This window comes from Mauremys reevesii, linkage group 15 (assembly GCF_016161935.1).
Source record: "Mauremys reevesii isolate NIE-2019 linkage group 15, ASM1616193v1, whole genome shotgun sequence".
Lineage (NCBI taxonomy): Eukaryota > Metazoa > Chordata > Testudines > Geoemydidae > Mauremys > Mauremys reevesii.
Window position 1 is genome coordinate 8,904,992 of NC_052637.1, and position 20,908 is coordinate 8,925,899.

A 20,908-nucleotide genomic window follows, 5' to 3' on the forward strand; every position below is an offset into this window, starting at 1 on the left:
ACAATAATTCTTGTGGTTCATTACTAAGGAAGCATGCAGGGATATGGAGAAGAGAATCTCCTTTTATGTACAGAAAGGGTCCTTCCAGGGCAGGGTAGAGGGGGAAGATTCCACAGCTGCCACTTTGGCTTCTGTGTGCTCTGTTTTGTTCTATGACTGGAGGAGTGTTAACGGGACACTTCATCGTGAATAGTCTCTTGGAATATGTGTGAACTACTTATGCTAAACTATGTTTTCTACCTCATATTTAGCTGTGACACTGTGGCCTTGTCTACACTACACAGTATTTCGAGAAAAGGAAGCTTCTGTTGACAAAACAGTGGCAGCGTACACACTGCAATGCTCCGCCCGGCAATTTAACTCTCCTGCTACGCTGACATAATAAAACCACCTTGGCAAGAGACGTAGAGCTTTTTGCAACATAGGGCTTGGCTACACTTACAAGTTGCAGCGCTGGTGGAGGCTTTCCAGCGCGGCAATTAACACCCCATCCACACTTGCAGGGCACAACCAGCGCTGCAACTCCCTGGTTGCAGCGCTGGCTGAAAACCCATCCCGGCAGGGGTATAAGGAGTGCAGCGCTGGTGACACCAGCGCTGCTCAGCAGGTGTGGACACTCACCAGCGCTTTACCTGTCCTCCAGGGAATAAGGAGCTATCCCAGAATTCCTGTTCAGCCACTCTGCACATCAGTTTGCACTCTACTGCTCTTGCCTCAGGTGACCCGCCCTTTAAATGCCCCGGGAAATTTAAAAATCTCCTTCCTGTTTGCTGCAGCCAGGTGTGGAGTGCAATCAGTTAATCAGTTACAGGTTACAGGTAACCATGCCTCCACGCGGCAAACGAGCCCCAGCATGGAGCACAGGTGAATTGCAGGACCTCATCAGTGTTTGGGGTGAGGCATCTGTTCAGGCACAGCTGCGCTCCGGCCGTAGGAATTACGATATCTTTGAGCAGATAGCAAGGGACATGCTGGATAGGGGCCATCAACGGGACGCACTACAATGCAGGGTGAAAGTTAAAGAGCTGCGGAGTGCCTATTACAAAGCCCGCGAGGGTAATCGCCGATCCGGAGCTGCTCCCACGACCTGCCGTTTTTACAGGGAGATGGACAAGATACTTGGGGGTGACCCCACTGCCAATCCCAGGGTAACGATGGACACTTCTGAGCAGGCTGGGGGACAGGAGGAGGAGGAGGCTGCGGGGGGGGGGGAGAGGAAACCGCGAGTGAAGCTCCTGGGATGGGGGAAGAAACCGCAGATTCCCTGGAGGCATGCAGCCAGGAGCTCTTCTCAAGCCAGGAGGAAAGTACCCAATCGCAGCAGCCAGCAGTTGCAGAAGGACAAGCAGAGGAGCGGGGTACCGGTAAGCGGCTTTTATTTTCTGGGTGGAAATGTTTCTGGAGAGGAAGGGGGGTTATGGATGCATGCATGGCAGCGTCTAGATGTGGAATAGCCCGTTGATGTGGTCTATCACGTCGCGGTAATCTGCTTCAGTTATCTCAGCAAAAGCTTCATCCAGAGCGTGGGCAATATGCCTGCGCAGGTTTATAGGCAGAGCCACTGTGTCCCTTGTCCCAGTGACGGTGACGCGTCCGCGCCACTCTTCGGCCAGTGGGGGGGGGACCATTTCTGAACACAGGCACGCCGCATAGGGTCCCGGGCGGAATCCACATTGCTCTAAAAGAGCCCCCCGCTGTTCCCTAGTGACTCGCAGTAGGGAAACATCTTCCAGGATTAAGTCCTGTGAAAATGTTGGGAGACTCTTTAGTGAAGAGATAGGAGATAAGATCACCCCTGCATCTGCATCTTCACTCAACCCCTCTAGCACTCCAGATTACCCAAGCAACCAGCTCCCCTCTCACTCAAGCCCCTCTTCTCCCTATATAAGTAAACACTCCTCACTCACCATTTCGTGGCTTCTGTTGTGTTTTCCTTTTGGGATAAAGAATGCAAGTGAGAACTTGCAAGTGAGAACTCCCTCAGTGTAACAATTCATGTCTGGGGATAGTGGATACAATGCTGCCCGTGTTAAATGTTGTCATTTCTGTGTCTACAGTGACCTTGACTGGACTGCCCAGATGTTCAACATCACAGAGGCTTCAAAATTTGAGAAAAATCCCGAAAGAGCAAAGAGGACATGCTGAAAACTGTTCTTCAGCACTCTGCTACAGAGAGAAAAGAATTGAAGGAGTGGCGAGAGAAAGAAAGCAGGACCCGCAAGAGAAATGCAGTGGCCAAGAGGAAAAGCACGGAGCGGCTGCTAAGCATCCTGGAGCGCCAAGCGGAGTCTACAGAGTCACTCGTTGCCATGCAAGCAGAGCACTACCGTGCTACTCCCCCACCCGCCCCGTCCTTTGTGCCTTGTGCCCCAATGTCAGCTCAAACCACCTTTCCCAGCATCCAGGCTCTTACCACCACCAGCTGCCTCCAACACCTGTACGTTCCCCAACCAGCCCTGATACCTACCACCACTCTTACCCTCTGCATTCAACCCCCATCACCATGCAGTATATGAACCCTGAAGTGCAGGATTCATTAAACAGCAATCCAGACATGGCATATGCAAACTTGTGACTGTACAGTTCACCAACCCACACCATTGCCCTCTTGTGTTAATGAAATGTTGTGTGTCTGTCTGTCTGTCAAGGAAGTTTTTTTCTTTTCAATAAAACAATTCTTGGCTTTGAAAACAGTCTTTATTATAGCAGATAGTGAAAGATACCTTAGTCCAGTAAAGAAAGAGGCACTGCAAATCATATTATTATTATGGATAATAGAATAACAGTGTAAGCAGTGCAATTCACTCCCATGCAAGGCAGCAAACATTACTGTTGGCTTTCAGCCTCAAATTCTTCCTCAAGGCATCCCTAATCCTTGAAGCCCTGTGCTGGGCCTCTCTATTAGCCCTGCTCTCTGGCTGTGCATATTCAGCCTCCAGGACTTGAACCTCGGTGGTCCATGCCTCACTGAATGTTTCACCCTTCCCTTCACAAATATTATGGAGGGTACAGCAAGCGCTTATAACCGCGGGGATGCTGCTTTCCCAAGTCTAGCTTCCCATACAAACATCTCCAGCGAGCCTTTAAACGCCCAAAAGCACACTCCACAGTCATTCTGCACCGGCTCAGCCTGTAGTTGAACCGGTCCTTGCTCCTGTCAAGCTTCCCTGTATAGGGTTTCATGAGCCAAGGCAGTAACGGGTATGCGGGTCTCCAAGGATCACAGTGGGCATTTCGACATCCCCTACTGTGATCTTCCTGTCTGGGAAAAAGTCCCTGCCTGCATCTTCCTGAACAGGCCACTGTTCCGAAGATGCGTGCATCATGCACCTTTCCAGGCCAGCCTGTGTAAATGTCAATGAAACGCCCGCGGTGATCCACAAGCGCCTGGAGAACCATAGAGAAATACCCTTACGATTAACGTACTCTGATGCCAGGTGGGGGGCAGAATAGGAATATGAGTCCCATCTATCGCCCTCCACAGTTAGGAAACCCATTTGTGCAAAGCCATCCACAATGTCCTGCACGCTCCCCGGAGTCACGGTCTTTCTTAGCAGGATGCGATTAATTGCCTTGCAAACTTGCATCAAAACGATTCCCACGGTCGACTTTCCCACACCAAACTGGTTCCCGACCAACCGGTAGCTGTCTGGATTTGCCATCTTCCAGATTGCAATAGCCACCCGCTTTTCCACCGTCAGGGCAGCTCTCAATCTTGTGTCCTTGCGCCGCAGAGTGGGGGCGAGCTCAGCACACAGTCCCATGAAAGTGGCTTTTCTCATACGAAAGTTCTGCAGCCACTGCTCATCATCCCAGACTTCCATGACGATGTGATCCCACCACTCAGTGCTTGTTTCCCGAGCCCAAAAGCGGCGTTCAACGGTGCTGAGCATTTCCGTGAATGCCGCAAGCACTGTAGTGTCACACGCGCAGACAAATCCATATTGATATCATCGTCGGACTCCTCACTGTCACTTTGGAGCTGAAGGAATAGCTCGACTGCCAAACGTGTTGTGCTGGTGACACTCATCAGCAGAGTCCTCAGCAGATCGGGCTCCATTTGCCACAGAAATCGTGATTCACAGAGAGTAACAGAAAGACACTCACAATGGCGCCAAACGCTGCCGGAAAGAGTGAATGCTGGGATGTGAAGCGATGCACCACGGGGCGCTGGCAAACAGGAAGCGGAATGACCCGCACACTTCCTTCCCCTTCCCACAATACTCAGCGCCAAAATGGGACGAGGTGCTCTGTGGGATAGCTGCCCACAATGCACCTCTCAATACAGCGCTGGAAAGTGCTGCAAGTGTGGCCACACTGCAGCGCTGGTAGCTGTCAGTGTGGCCACACTCCAGCGCTGGCCCTTACACAGCTGCATGAGCAGCGCTGTAACTCCCAGCACTGCAACTTGTAAGTATAGCCAAGCCCATAGATAGCGCGACACAACGTCAGTGTAGACACTGCATTCCTCACATTGCTGTAACGGGCCTCCAGGAGGTACTCCACAATGCCCACCATTACTGCTCTGTTCACCGTTTTTGAACTCAGCTGCCCTGCATCCAGCTACACAGGCATGCATCCCTCCTCTTTCAAAGCCACAGGAAGTTTAAAATTGTTCTTCCTGTTTGCTTGGTGTGTAGAGCTCACATAGCTGAGCATGCTGGTTTCCTGCAGCAAACAGGCACCTGCCTGGACTACATGGGAGCGGGTGGATCTCCTAGATCTGTGGGGAGAGGAGGCTGTGGGTTTCCTTAACTGTGGTGGGGCGACAGACGGAACGCATATCCCTATCTTGGCACCGGAGCACCAAGGCAGTGAGTACATAAACCGCAAGGGGTACTTTTCAATGGTGCTGCAAGCACTGGTGGATCACAAGGGACGTTTCACTGACATCAACATGGGATGGCTGGGAAGGGTTCATGACGGTCACATCTTTAGCAACTCCTGTCTGTTTGAACAGCTGCAGGAAGAAAGTTACTTCCCAGACCAGAAACTTACCGTTGGGGATGTTGAAATGCCTATAGTTATCCTTGGAGACCCAGTCTACCCTTTAATGCCATGGCTTATGAAGCCATACACAGGCAACCTGGACAGTAGTAAGGAGCAGTTCAACTATAGGCTGAGCAAGTGCAGAATGGTGGTAGAATGTGCATTTGGACGTTTAAAAGCTCGCTGGAGCAGTTTACTGACTTAGTTAGACCTCAGCGAAACCAATATTCCCATTTTTATTGCTGCTTGCTGTGTGCTCCACAATATCTGTGAGACTAAGGGGGAGATGATTATGGTGGGGTGGGAGGTTGAGGCAAATCACTTGGCCACTGATTTTGTGCAGCCAAACACAGCTGGGCATTTTTAAACAGTGCATCTGCAGCCAAAGGAGCCTTTTATTTTAGTGTTGTCTGCAGAAAGGATAAATGTTACTACTGAGAAAGAAAGAAAGAAAGAAAGAAAGAAAGAAAGAAAAGCTGGGCCATTCATCCCAGTAGAAGTTGAAGATCAGATACAGAAAATGTCCACGAGACGGAATTCCTCCAAAGTTCTGTCCCCAGGGGGAATGAATCACTCTGTCACCCTTACAAATTACACTTGTAACTAATCTCAGTGGACAAGGCACTAGGAAAGAGCAGATTGATTACAAACTTTTGACTCTTCTTTGGTTCAGTTTCACAGGCAAAGAATATGGATTGGAAACTGCCTCATGGGACAGATCCCCAGATGGTGCAAATGGATGTAGCTCCATGGCAGCCAGTGAGCCAGATCCCCACTGGTGTAAACAGCCCTTGTTACTCTGAAGTCCATGGAACTTTACACCATCAATTTAAATCAGCTCAGGACCTGGTCCTTAGTTTTTAGCATTTGCTTCTGGGTACCTCTTAGTGACCAACTTCATGCAGCCAGGACAGCCTGAGCTGTGGGTTCCTCTGGTGGCTGCATCCCAAGAGTGGCTGGTGCAATGCAGGAGAAGACCATCTCTGCTCACTCAGAGGTAATTATGTTAACTGAATGAAGGAACAGGCCATTCCAGGCCAGCTGAGACTCTGGTGCCACGAGACTCTCAGCTATTCTAGGTCACATGTCTGTGCTACTAATTTATATTTTATTTTGCCATCCTGTGGGGACCCCCTTTGTGACTCATCCCTGTCTTGTTTTTAGCCAAGGATCCTTCCAGGGATGCTGCCATCGTGTGAGATCCAGGGCAGGTGCTGTTCCCCCTCTGGGGGGTTAGGACCAGCTAGTGCAGATTGTCAGGGTGATTTGCTTCAGAGGTGAGATCAGAGCTGGGCTCACAGCCCTGGAGACCGGATTCAGCTATTTAGTTGCAGAGCAGGGACATCCTGGGCTGTGACTGTGTCTGAAGCCTGCACAAGGTGGGATCAGCTCTAGAACTGGGAGGGGCTTTCAGTCCCTGATCCCAATTAGTCCATCGCCTCTCACTCAAGCCTGCCCTAGGAGGGAAGCAGGGAGCACTCGTGTGTGCTAGGAACTGCAGAGAGACACTGCAATTCAGAACATCCAGTGAAGGGGCACAACAACAGCTGTTGGATAATGCAGTGAAGGGGGCATGGGAGAGAGCGAGAGAGCGAGAGAGAGAGAGAACCAAACAATCCTGGCAGTTGGCACATAGATAGATAGATAGATAGATAGATAGATAGATAGATAGATAGATAGATAATGACCAATGATTCTTAACACTGCAAGATCAAATGCACTGCAAATTGGGATAAAGAAGAAGGGCAAGAGCATATTTGGATACAGACTGGCTAACATAGTGAGAAGCGCTTTAAAATAGGTTCAACGGGGCCAAGCGACCAAAGCCCACAGGTAAGTCAAAAACATGGAGACCTGGGAGAAGGGTCGGAATCTGGGGGGAGCATGGGCTGCTATAGCAAAAATAAGGGAGACAAGACAGAACTGCGGGGGAGGGAGGGGAATCAAAGCAGTATCTTAGATTTCTGTATACTAATGCGAGAAGTATGAGGAATAATCAGGAAGACCTCAAAATGCTAGTAACTAAACACAACTGTGACATAGTTGGCATCATGGAGACTTGGTGGGATAATACACATGACTGGAATATTGGTATAGAAGGGTACAGTTTAGTCGGGATGGACAGGCAGGGAAAAAATGGAGGAGGTGTTGCCTTATATATTAAAAATGTATACATTTGGACATAGGTTGAGATTGAATTAAGAGACAGACTTGTTGAAAGTCTCTGGGTAAGCATAAAAGTGGTAAAAAAAACAAGTGTGATGTCATGGTAGGGGTTTACTGCAGATCACCTAACCAGGGTGGAGAAAGGGATAAACAGTGAGGTGGCAAAGTTTGCAGATGATACTAAACTGCTCAAAATAGTTAAGACCAAAGCAGTTTGTGACAAACTTAAAAAAGATCTCATAAAACTAACTGATTGGGCAACAAAATGGCAAATACAATTTAATGTGGATAAATGTAAAGTAATGTACATTGGAAAAAATAACCCCAACTATACATACAATATGATGGGGGCTAATTTAGCTACAACAAGTGAGGAAAAAGATCTTGGAGTCACCTGAAGACGTCCACGCAGTGTGCAGAGGCGGTGAAAAAAGCAAAAAGGATGTTAGTAATCATTAAGAAGGGGATAGAGAATAAGACTGAGAATATATTATTGTCCTTATATAAATTGAAGGTAACCCCACATCTCGAATACTGCGTACAGATGTGGTCTCCTCATCTGAAAAAAGATATTCTGGCACTAGAAAAGGTTCAGAAAAGGGCAACTAAAATGACTAGGGGTTTAGAACGGGTCCCAATGCGGAGAGATTAAAGAGGCTAGGACTCTTCAGCTTGGAATAGAGGAGACTAAGGGGGGCTATGATAGAGGTATATAAAAGCATGAGTGATGTGGAGAAAGCGGATAAGGAATAGTTATTTACTTATTCCGATAATATAAGAACTAGGGGTCACCAAATGAAATTAATAGGCAACAGGTTTAAAAGAAATAAAAGGAAGTTCTTCACGCAGCGCACAGTCAACTTGTGGAACTCTTTACCTCAGGAGGTTGTGAAGGCTAGGACTATAACAGCGTTTAAAGAGAACTGGATAAATTCATGGTGGTTAAGTCCATAAATGGCTATTAGCCAGGATGGGTAAGGAATGGTGTCCCTAGCCTCTTTTTGTCAGAGGATGGAGATGGATGGCAGGAGAGAGATCACTTGATCAATACCTGTTAGGTCCACTCCCTCTGGGGTACCTGGCATTGGCCACTGTCGGTAGACAGGATACTGGGCTAGATGGACCTTTGGTCTGACCTGGTACGGCTGTTCTTATTTTCTTATGCTATGTTCAGGTAGAAGAGGTGGATGAAGCTTTTTTTAAACAACTAACAAAATCATCCAAAGCACAGCACTTGATGATGATGGGGGACTTCCCAGACATCTGTTGGGAAAATAACACAGCAGAGCACAGATTATCCAATAAGTTCTTGGAATGCATTTGAAACATTTTTTTATTTCAGAAGGTGGAGAAGGCTACTAGGGGAGGGGCTGTTCCAGATTTTATTTGACAAATAGGGAGGAACTGGTTGAGAATTTGAAAGTGGAAGGTGGCTTGGGTGAAAGTGATCACGAAATGATAGAGTTTATGATTCGAAGCAATGGTAGGAGGGAAAACAGCACAATAAAGACAATGGATTTCAGGAAGGCAGACTTTTTAGCAAACTCAGGGAGTTGGTAGGCAAAATCCCTTGGGAAGCAAGCCTAAGGGGAAAAACAATTGAAGATGTTGGTAGTTTTTCAAAGAGACATTACCAAGGGCACAAAAGCAAACTATCCCACTGCATAAAAAAGATAGGAAGTATGGCAAGAGACCACCCTGGCTTAACTAGGACATCTTCAGTGATCTAAAACTCAAAAAAGAGTCCTACAAAAAGTGGAAACGAGGTCAAATTACAAAGGATGAATATGAAGAAATATCACAAGGGTGTAGGGCTCAAAATTAGAAAGGTCAAGGCACAAAATGAGGTCAAACTAGCTGGGGACATAAAGGGTAACAATGAAACATTCTACAAATACATTAGAAGCAAGAGGAAGACAGGCCCTTTACTTAATGATGGGGGGAAAACAATAACATAAAATGTGGAAATGGCAAAGGTGCTTAAAGACTTCTTTGTTTTGGTTTTCACCAAGAAGGTAAATAGCGATTGAAAGTCTAACTTAGTCAATGCCAGTGAAAATGAGGTAGGATCAGAGGCTAAGATAGGGAAATAAATACTTAAACATGTTAGATGTCTTCAAGTGACCAGGGCCTGACGAAATGCATTCTAGAATACTCAAGGAGCTGACTGAGGAGATATCTGAGCCATTAGCGATTATCTTTGAAAAGTCATGGAAGATGGGAGAGATTCCAGAAGAATCCAGAAGAAGGGCAAATATAGTGCCAATCTATAAAAAGGGAAATAAGGACAACCGAGGAAATTACAGACGAGTCAGCTTAACTTCTGTACCCGGAAAGATAATGGAGCAAATAATTAAGCAATGACTTTGCAAACATCTAGAAGATAATGAGGTGATAAGTAACAGTCAGCATGGATTTGTCAAGAACAAATCATGTCAAACCAACCTGATAGCTTCCTTTAACAGGGTAAAAAGCCTTGTGGATAGGAAAGAAGCGATAGATGTGAAATATCTTGACTTTAGTAAGGCTTTTGATACTGTCTGGCATGACCTTCTCATAAACAAACTAGGGAAATACAACCTAGATGGAGCTACTATAAGGTGGATGCATAACTGGGTGGAAAACTGTTCCCAGAGAGTAGTTGTTATCAGTGGTTCACACTCATGCTGGAGGGACATAACAGGGATCGGTTCTGGGTCCAGTTCTGTTCAATATCTTTATCAATGATTTAGATAATGGCATAGAGAGTACACTTATAAAGTTTGCAGATGATATCAAGCTGGCAGGGGTTGCAAGTGCTTTGGAGGATAGGATTATCATTCAAAATGATCTGGACAAATTGGAGAAATGGTCAGATGTAAATAGGATGAAATTGAATGAGGATAAATGCAAAGTACTCCACTTAGGAAGGAACAATCAGTTGCACACATACAAAATGCGAAATGACAGCCTAGGAAAGTTTACTGTGGAAAGGGATCTGGGGGTCATAGTGGATCACAAGCTAAATATTAGTCAACAGTGCAACACTGTTGCAAAAAAAGCAAACCTCATTCTGGGATGTGTTAGTAGGAGTGTTGTAAGCAAGAAACGTGAAGTAATTCTTCTGCTCTACTCTGCGCTGATTAGGCCTCAACTGGAGTGTTGTGTCCAGTTCTGGGAACCACATTTCAGGAACGATGTGGACAAATCGGAGAAATTCCAGAGAAAAGCAACAAAAAATGATTCAAGTTGTAGAAAACATGACCTAGGAGGAAAGTTTGAAAAAATTGGGTTTGTTTAGTCTGGAGAAGAGAAGACTGAGAGGGGACATGATAACAGTTTTCAAGTATATAAAAGTTTGTTACAAGGTGTGGGGAGAAAATCTGTTCTTAACCTCTGAGGATAGGACAAGGAGCAAGGGGTTTAAACTGCAACAAGGAATGTTTAGTTTGGACATTAGGAAAAACTTCCTAACTGTCAGACTGGTTAAGCACTGGAATAAATTGCCTAGGGAGGTTGTAGAATCTCCATCATTGGAGATTTTTAAGAACAGGTTAGACAAACACTGTGAGGGATAGTCTAGATAATACTTAGTCCTGCCAGGAGTGCAGGGGCCTGGACTAGATGACCTCTCGAGGTCCCTTCCAGTCCTATGATTCTACTATGAAAGTTAGTTTTCTATTTCAATTAAATATGTGAGAGTATTAATGTACAGGGGAAAATTTAATATAAGAAATATGAATTGCCATTAGAAATCTTTAAGACTTTAAGACTGCACACATCTAGAGATGATCAGATTTAAAAAAAAATCATCAGCAAAAATTGACTTTTCATTGAGGTTGTGAGATCCAAACAATTTCATCGTAAAACTATTGGAAAGTGAAAAATTTTAGTCATCACAAAAAACTGTTTTCATTTTTAGAGCTAGCAGAGACTTTCCATGAAAATGTATTCAACTGAAAACTGAATTTTCCTTTGAAATAAAGCAGAAACTGTCTAAGTACTCCTAACTGGAAACTTAGCTTTAAGCCAGGGTGGGGAACAAGAATATTGTCCAATGACACCACCATTTCCAACTCATTCCCTCTATTGCAACTGTGTTTATGTCTTTCAAAGGGGTAGCTGCAGGATGGTGAAACTAAGAAGTAGCGAAGTTGGTATCCCACAGAATACGTTTTAAACATACTAACCTCTCTAAACTGAAGCCCAGAGAGTTGAAGCCCCCAGACAAAGCTTGTCTATCTTGATCCTACCCAAGGACATATAGGAGGTTGATGGAACTAGAACCCAGCTCTCCTGTTCTACCATCACTGTCTCTGTCCCACACTGCTGCCAGATAAACAAAAATACTGTCCACACATGCACAGAACATACACCTAGGAAGAAACAGTCCATCCCCAAAAGAGTTTACATTCAAAGTAGACAAGACAGACAAATGGAGGGAGGGGAAAGAGAGGCAGAAGTGACTGCCCAAGGTCACAGTGAAGGTCAGTGGCAGAGCCAAGAGTAGAACCCAAGTCTCCTGACTGCCACTGACCGCACAGTACAGACATAAAGTTGCAGAGGGAAACAATACAACCTATCAGTAACTGAACAATGCTACTAGCCCATCATAACCCAGAGATGGAAATGCAGCTCCGATTTGGTGCCATAAATCAATGTGTAAACAGGCAGCAGGCTGTCTGTGTGGTGTCGGGATGAAATAATCACAGATGAGCTGCCATGTGGGACTCCAGATAAGTCTTCGCTGCATTTCCCAGGAAAGTGGGAATCAGGCTGTGTGGGCATTTTAGATTCATGGCCAAGTTATGAGCCCGGTCTCTGTAGCAAAAGGGGCAAAACATTGGCTAACATTGTTGGATTTGGGTTGTACTTTGTTCCATCCTCCATGCTGCATTTGATCAAGCCACATATTGGGCCAGATCCTCAGATGGTGTAAACAGAAAAAGCTACATTGACTTTAATGGAGCAATGCCAATTTACACTCCTGTGATAACACACCAGAGTAGTGCTCTGTTTGTGAGCGGTGAGGAACACTCGCTACTCCAGCCAATAGAAGTGACGAATGCTGTTCACCTTTGACATTCACATCATGAGAGATTATAGAGAGGGGAATCAGGGTCACTCTGTCTCTACTATAATCCTGACCATGGCCCTTGTCTTTCCCTCCATAGGAAGGACACGATGAACTAAGAAAGAAAATGTCCAACCAAACCAACATAACAGAGTTCCTTCTCCTGGGATTCTCTGACATTCGGGAGCTGCAGATTTTGCACTTTGTGGTGTTTCTAGTGATTTACCTGGCAGCCATGATGGGGAATCTTCTCATCATCATGGTTGTAGCCCTAGATCACCACCTTCACAGCCCCATGTACTTCTTCCTGATGAATTTGTCCATCCTAGACCTCGGCATCATCTCTGTCACTGTCCCCAAATCCATGGCTAATTCCCTCATGAACACCAGCTCCCTTTCCTATTCTGGATGTGTGGCTCAAGTCTTTTTCTTCGTCTTCTTTGCTATATCTGACTTCGTCTTACTCACCGTCATGGCGTACGATCGATATGTTGCCATCTGCAAACCACTGCACTATGGGACTATAATGAACAGGAGAGCTTGTGTCCAAATGGCAGCCAGTGCCTTGGTCAGTGTAATTGTCTATTCTTCATTGCACACCAGGAAAACATTTGCAATCTCCTACTGTGGCGGCAATGAGGTGAATCAGTTCTTCTGTGAAATTCCCCAGGTACTCAAGCTCGCCTGCTCTGACACGTACCTTGGTGAAGTTGAGGTACTCATCCTGAGTGCATGCTTATTCTTAAGCTGTTTTGTTCTTATAATTCTGTCATACACTCGGATCTTCCAAACAGTGCTGAGAATCCCCACTGAGCAGGGTCGGCATAAAGCCCTATCCACCTGCCTCCCTCACCTCATTGTGGTCTCCTTGTTTGTTTCCACTGGCATCTTTGCCTACCTGAAACCCACCTCCAGCTCAACATCAGGGCTGGATCTCATGGTTGCTGTTCTTTATTCCGTGCTGCCACCAGTGATGAATCCGATCATCTACAGCATGAGGAACAAGGAAATCAAAGCTTCCCTGAGGAAACTCATAGGGTGGAGGTTATTCATCAAGAATAAAATGTCTATATTTCTCTTATGAACATGGATTTTATCTGTGTTTCTTTTCAAACACAATCCATTGAAGATACTTTGTTATTGTTATTGTCGTCAACAGGCCAATTCACCTTGAATGGTCCCTTGAAATATGTGTTAACTATTTACACTAAACAATCTGTTCCAATTTGTATTTAGCTGTAACACTCTATTTGCATTTCCTAGACCTGAAAAAGAACTCTGTGTAAGCTCAAAAGCTTGTCTCTCTCTTACCAACAGAAGTTGAGGAATAAAAGATCTTACCTCATTCACCTTGTCTCTCTAATATCCTGGGACCAACATGGCGACAACACCACTGCATAAATCAGTTTTGTGCTATTCTTGATGTTGTTCAAAGGCTTATGTCATAAACAGTTAGTTAAGGGTTAAGGTCTCTTTTACCTGTAAAGGGTTAACAAGCAGTACCTGAGGAACACCTGACCAGAGGACCAATCAGGGACAAGATAATTTCAAATCTCTGTGGAGGGAAGTTTTTTTTTCTGTGTTCTTTGTTTTGAGTTGAGTCTCTCTTGGGAGTTTTTATCTCTGTTACTTTACAAACACAATCCAAACTGAGAAAGGATCTAAGAAGTTGGCCTGTTACTAGTATTAGAATTTTATCTTTCCATAGTTGTGTACACTGCATGTATGACAGACAAAGAAAGAGTCTGCAATTAGATAGACGGAGAGAGAGGACCATTCTTTGTCCTAACACATAACCTAATTGTGTCATAATGATAGATTTCTATTTAATTGTGAATTGTTAGATAGATAGATAGACAGATAGATAGATAGATAATGAATAGTTTATGCAAATTATTGAGAATCATTTCCTATTCAAGACTATGCTTTGTTTAATCCTTTGTTTAATCCATTCACAAAGACTGTGAAAGGTTAGCCAGCTAGAAAAGCAGTTTCTCCTCCCTTGGTTTTCACACCTCAACTGCTAGAAGAGGGCCTCATCCTCCCTTACTGAACTAACCTCATTATCTCTAGCCTGCTTCTTGCTTGCATATATATACTTGCCTCTGGACATTTCCCTACATGCATCCAATGAAGTGGTTATTCACCCATGAAAGCTCATGCTCCAGTTCGTCTGTTAGTCTATAAGGTGCCACAGGACTCTTTGCTGCTTTTATAAAAATTAATTATTAAACATTATTTACCAAAGAATTTCTCTCACAATATCTTACTCCACAGCTCATCTACAAACAGTTCATCCTAAGTATTTGGTGTTTGAACTTCAAGCTGTTTCAACTGGAAACATTTTTAACATGCTCTGTTTCCCTTCCCTCAGTAGATCAGTTCATAGAATCATAGATTCATAGATTCATAGACTCTAGGACTGGAAGGGACCTAGAGAGGTCATTCTGTATGTGTGAAACTGATTGTTCCTTCCTAATTGGAGCTCTTTGCATTTGTCTTTATTAAACTTAATCCGGTTTACCTCAGACCATTTCTCCAATTTGTCCAGATCATTTTGAATTATGACCCTGTCCTCCAAAGCAGTTGCAATCCCTCCCAGTTTGGTTTCATCTGCAAACTTAATAAGCGTACTTTCTATGCCAACATCTAAATTGTTGATGAAGATATTGAACAGAACCGGTCCCAAAACATATCTCTGCGGGACCCCACTTGTTATACCTTTCCAGCAGGATTGGGAACCATTAATAACTACTCTTTGAGTATGGTTATCCAGCCAGTTATGCACCCATCTTATAGTAGCCCCATCTAAATTGTATTTGCCTAGTTTATCGATAAGAATATCATGCGAGACCATATCAAATGCCTTACTAAAGTATAGGTATACCACATCCACCGCTTCTCCCTTATCCACAAGACTCGTTATCCTATCAAAGAAAGCTATCAGATTGGTTTGACACGATTTGTTCTTTACAAATCCATGCTGGCTATTCCCTATCACCTTACCACCTTCCAAGTGTTTGCAGATGATTTCCTTAATTACTTGCTCCATTATTTTCCCTGGCACAGAAGTTAAACTAACTGGTCTGTAGTTTCCTGGGTTGTTTTTATTTCCCTTTTTATAGATGGGCACTATATTTGCCCTTTTCCAGTCTTCTGGAATCTCTCCTGTTTCCCATGATTTTCCAAAGATAATAGCTAGAGGCTCAGATACCTCCTCTATTAGCTCCTTCAGTATTCTAGGATGCATTTCATCAGGCCCTGGTGACTTACAGGCATCTAACTTTTCTAAGTGATTTTTAACTTGTTCTTTTTTTTATTTTATCTTCTAAACCTATTCCCTTTCCATTAGCATTCACTATGTTAGGCATTCCTTCAGACTTCTTGGTGAAGACTGAAACAAGGAAGTCATTAAGCATCTCTGCCATTTCCAAATTTCCTGTTACAGTTTCTCCCTCCTCACTGAGCAATGGGCCTACCCTGTCCTTAATCTTCCTCTTGCTTCTAATGTATTGATAAAAAGTCTTCTTGTTTCCCTTTATTCCCATAGCCAGTTTGAGCTCATTTTGTGCCTTTGCCTTTCTAATCTTGCCCCTGCATTCCTGTGTTGTTTGCCTATATTCATCCTTTGTAATCTGTCCTAGTTTCCATTTTTTATATGACTCCTTTTTATTTTTAGATCATACAAGATCTCGTGGTTAAATAGAATATCATGGTTGGAATATCATGGAATATCATGGAATGTCTAGTCCAACCCCCTGATCAAACCAGAACCAATCCCCAACTAAAACATCCCAGACAAGGCTTTGTCAAGCCTGACCTTAAAAACCTCTAAGGAAGGAGATTCCACCACCTCCCTAGGGAACCCATTCCAGTGCTTCACCACCCTTCTAGTGAAAAAGTTTTTCCTAATATACAATCTAAACCTCCCCCACTGAAACTTGAGACCATTACTCTTTGTTCTGTCATCTGGTACCACTGAGAACAGTCTAGATCCATTCTCTATGGAACCCCCTTTCAGGTAGTTGAAAGCAGTTATCAAATCCCTCCCTCATTCTTCTCTTCTGCAGACTAAATAATCCCAGTTCCCTCAGCCTCCTTATAAATCATGTGCTCCAGCCATCTATCAATGTGATATATGCCATCATGTGCCAGCAATGCCCCTCTGCCATGTACATTGGCCAAACCCGACAGTCTCTACGCAAAAGAATAAATGGACACAAATCTGACTTCAGGAATCATAACATTCAGAAACCAGTAGGCGAACATTTCAACCTCTCTGGTCACTCAGTAATAGACTTAAAGGTGGCAATTTTGCAACAGAAAAGCTTCAAAAACAGACTCCAAGGAGAAACTGCTGAACTTGAATTAATATTCAAACTAGATACCATCAATTTAGGTTTAAATAGAAGCTGGGCATGGCTGAGCCATTACACACATTGAATTTATTTCCCTATGTTAAGTATCCTCACACATTCTTGTCAAACTGTCTCAAATGGGCTCTTGATTCACTACAAAAGTTTTTTTTTCTCCTGCTGATAATAGCTCATCTTAATTAATTAGCCTTTTAGAGTGGGTAGGGCAACTGCCACCTTTTCATGTTCTCTGTATATATATACGTCTACTCACTATATGTTCCATTCTATGCATCTGATGAAGTGGGCTGTAGCCCACAAAAGGTTAAGCTCAAATAAATGTGTTAGTCTCTAAAGCCTGGGCTACACTAGCAGGGAGGTTCGAACTAAGATACACAACTTCAGCTACACTATTCGCGTAGCTGAAGTCAAAGTATCTTAGCTCAATTTACCTGACCGTTCTCACAGTGGCAAGTCAACTCCCGCGGCTCCCCCATCGACTCCGCTTACTCCTCCCACCAAGGTGGAGTACAGGCATTGATTCAGGGATCAATTTATCATGTCCAGACAAGATGCGATAAATCCATCCCCAATACATCAAACACTACCCACCAATCCGGCGGGTAGTATAGACATACCCTAAGGTGCCACATGTACTCCTTTTCTTTTTGCAGATACAGACTAACACAGCTGCTACTCCAAAACTAATTGTTTTTGTTATCCTCTGCTGGACTCTTTCCAAATCCTTCTTGTAGTGTGGGGCCCAAAACTGGGCACAGTACTCCAGATGAGGCCTCACCAATGCTGAATAGAGGGGAATTATCACATGTTAATCAGCTGACAATGCTCCTGCTTGTATGAAAGGATATGTTAGGAGTGGGATTTGAACCCACATCTCCATAGATGTGGTCCAGAGACCAGAACAGTTAATTGTGGGAAAGACAGAAGCTTAGATCACTCAGCCATCAATTGGCCTATGCAGGTGCCTTAAAGAGGGAAGGGACAAATCCTCAGCTGGTGTAAATTGTTATATCTCCATTGAAGTCAACAGAGCTCTGAGAATTTACACAACCTGAGGATCTGTTCAGAACACTCATGATTGTGAATTCGAAACTCCCCTCCATTGAATATTCTGCACTAAGGCCCTGATCCAGCAAACCAGTTCAGGACATGCTTAACTTTAAATACATATGTAGTCCCATTGAAAACTGGAAGTTAATCTCATGCTTAAGTGTTTTGTTGGATTAGGGATAGGGCCAACTGGTGTCAGACTTGCCACTGCTTCAGTTTCTCCCCTTTCCCAATTAAACAAACTGCTACAATTGGTGTCAAGTTTCAGAGGGGTAGCCATGTTAGTCTGGATCTGTAAAAGCAGCAAAGAGTCCTGTGGCACCTTATAGATTAACAGATGTTTTGGAGCATGAGCTTTCGTGGGTGAATACCCACTTCGTCGGATGCATGTAGTGCAAATTTCCAGTGGCAGGTATATATATGCAAGCAAGAAGCAGGCTAGAGATAATGTGGTTAGTTCAATCAGGGAGGATGAGGCCCTCTTCTAGCAGCTGAGGTGTGAAAACCAAGGGAGGAGAAACTGGTTCTGTAGCTGGCAAGCCATTCACAGTCTTTGTTTAATCCTGAGCTGATGGTGTCAAATTTGCAGTTGAACTGAAGCTCAGCAGTTTCTCTTTGAAATCTGGTCCTGAAGTTTTTTTGCTGCAGGATGGCCACCTTAAGATCTGCTGTTGTGTGGCCAGGGAGGTTGATGTGTTCTCCTACAGGTTTTTGTATATTGCCATTCCTAATATCTGATTTGTGTCCATTTATCCTTTTCCGTAGAGACTGTCCATTTATCCTTTTCAATAGAGACTGTCCAGTTTGAATTCCTCAAAGTTCTGTCCCGAGGATTGAATGAATTGATCCTTAACCATTAAAAGTTACACTTCTAATTAATCTCAAAGGCAAAGAATTAAGGACGTGCAGAAGAGTTAGGAACTTGTGACTTGTCTTCAGTTCAGATTCAAAGGCACAGAATATGGATTTGAAACTGTAAAGGGACAGATCCCCAGCTGGTGTAAATTGACATAGCTCCATTGGAGAGAGTGGGCCAGATCCCAGCCTGTGTAAATCAGCATAACTCAGCTGAACACATGGAAATGACTGTGGGCTAATACAATGATGGGTGCATGACAGGTAGATAGACTAAGCAATACTGATGGTTGAGAATTGAAGGAATCACAAGCTGAGACAAACTCCACAAAGACCAGCACAGTAAATTTGCTATCTCAATTAACTATATTTTGGGGAATTAATATACAGGGGAAATTTAAGAACATAAATGTGAAATTTCAATCTGAAATGTTTTTGACTTTTGGTATCAATGTAATGAAATATCTACTGCTGGTCAGAAAACTTACTCTACTCTGCAAAATTTTGAATTTTCACTGAAACCCCAAAATATCACTTTTATTTATGTATTTATTTTTTGCTTTTTGTCAGTCAAAAAAATTCAGCTGAAAAATACACATTTTAAGATGAAAACCATTTTTTAGTTTTCAGTTTTCCAAGAATAATCAATATTTCCAAGAAAATATTTTGAGAAAATTTTTTTTGGCTGAAAACCCAATTTTCCATAAAACAAACAAACAAACAAACAAAACAAACAAACAAACAAACAAACAAACAAACAATATATCAACACATAGCTTAACAAAGAGAAGGTTCACAGCACCTACCTAGAGAAAAAAAAATTGTGGGTCAGGCCCTAATTAAGGAATCACTATAAGTCCCATATTAGTCCTGGAGACACTGAGGCACAAAGAATTGAGCTAACTTAGTGTCTTGATCACCTTTCTAGCCCTGTTACCTGGCCGTACTTGTTATTGTAGGCTGAGATGTTAAAAGGAGACTAAGGGAGTTCATGTCTTACTCCCTGAGACTGATTTGCAAAACCCAGGCTTAATGTTTCTGAAATTCAAGAGAAGCCCAGGCCTTGGAAGTTAATGAGATAGACACAGGCCCAGGATTGCAAGGGCTTTAGGCACCTAAGAATGGAGATACAGACCTATTGGGATTTACAATAGCACCTAAGCACATTAGGCTCCTAACTCCCACTGAATGTCAATAGGACTTAGCCACCTGGCTCACTTAGGAGCTTTGATAGATCCCACTAGGTACCTGTCTCCATCTTTAGGTGCCTAAATGCCTTTGTAATCCTAACCCACAGATAAGATAGAACTGGGCTGGAGTTGGGGAACTTTGGAGGAGATTCTAGGGCCTGTGCTATGCAGAGGGTCAAACTATAGGATCATAATGGCTCCTTTTGGCTTTCTCTATGACTCTTTGAACTTTTGCCTCTGGGCCTCTCCTTTTGAGCTGTGCAGAGCTTCGGGGAGTGAGTCCCATAAGCCTGAAAATAGACATGGATAAGTCACCTTCCACAGCATCAGTTCTTTAATATCAGTGAAGCTCAAAGCTAGCTGCACACAGCTCATCTACTGAGGGCAACAGGTCTGTGCCTAGCTCTGTCAGATCAGTCTAAGAGTGAGAGGAGAAATTACTCTTACATGGCTTAGCTTTTGGCTTCTAGATACTCTAGTGGTGTTAACAATGGAGTTAGATAGATAATGACCAAGGAATCCTGGCACTGGAGGATCGAATGCATCACAGGTTTGGGAAAAATCCACAATGGCCTGCACAGTAAGTTCATTATTTCAATTAAATATATTTGAGGATTAATATACAGAGCATACATAAGACCCTACATGTAAATTACATTTTGAACTCTGTAAGGCTTTTGCTGTCTATTTAGTCATACATCTAGATCCAGTCAGAAAAAAAAAACCAGTGAACCCAGCTCTCCTATTCTAGCAGCAGAGCCTCTGCCCTGCACTGATGCTGGCTAAACACCAATGCTCTTGACAAGGGTACAGAAGACAGACATAGTAAGATACAGACACTCCCCACAGGAGCTCACAGTGCAACTAGACAAGGCCAGGGCCGACGAGAGTGGGGGGGAAGCCGGTACAAATTACTGGGACCCGGTGGTCCGGGTGGGGGCCCAGTGCCCGACTATGTTGCATATGTGATTTTAATTTAAGTTTTTTTTAAATGTTTAATTTTTGTTATATGTTCTTTAAGAATAAATGTTTTCTTTTCCTATTCCATATTTCATTTGTATACCAGGCAGGGCATTTTTTTCCCCGCACATCAATACAAATCCCGGGTAAAGACTTTTAGCCAGTCCGCCCTTGCTGTGGGGCCTGAAATTTTTTTTTCACCGGGGCCTGAACCCGCTCTGGGCAGCCCTGGACAAGGCAGGGAAAGGGAGAGAGGAACTATTAGAGAT

General features: G+C 43.9%; 1 protein-coding gene across 1 annotated transcript; it reads left to right on the forward strand.

The window, feature by feature from the left end:
• Nucleotides 1-12,335: 12,335 nt before the first annotated feature.
• Nucleotides 12,336-13,292, forward strand: LOC120383556 (olfactory receptor 14A16-like). Its single transcript, XM_039501713.1, has one exon. The coding sequence runs from the start codon at nt 12,336-12,338 to the stop codon at nt 13,290-13,292; it is 957 nt and encodes a 318-aa protein (XP_039357647.1).
• Nucleotides 13,293-20,908: the final 7,616 nt, after the last annotated feature.

Excerpts from the sequence above, each read along its gene's own strand:
- LOC120383556 (XM_039501713.1), top strand. The coding sequence starts at position 12,336 with ATGTCCAACCAAACCAACATAACAGAGTTCCTTCTCCTGGGATTCTCT.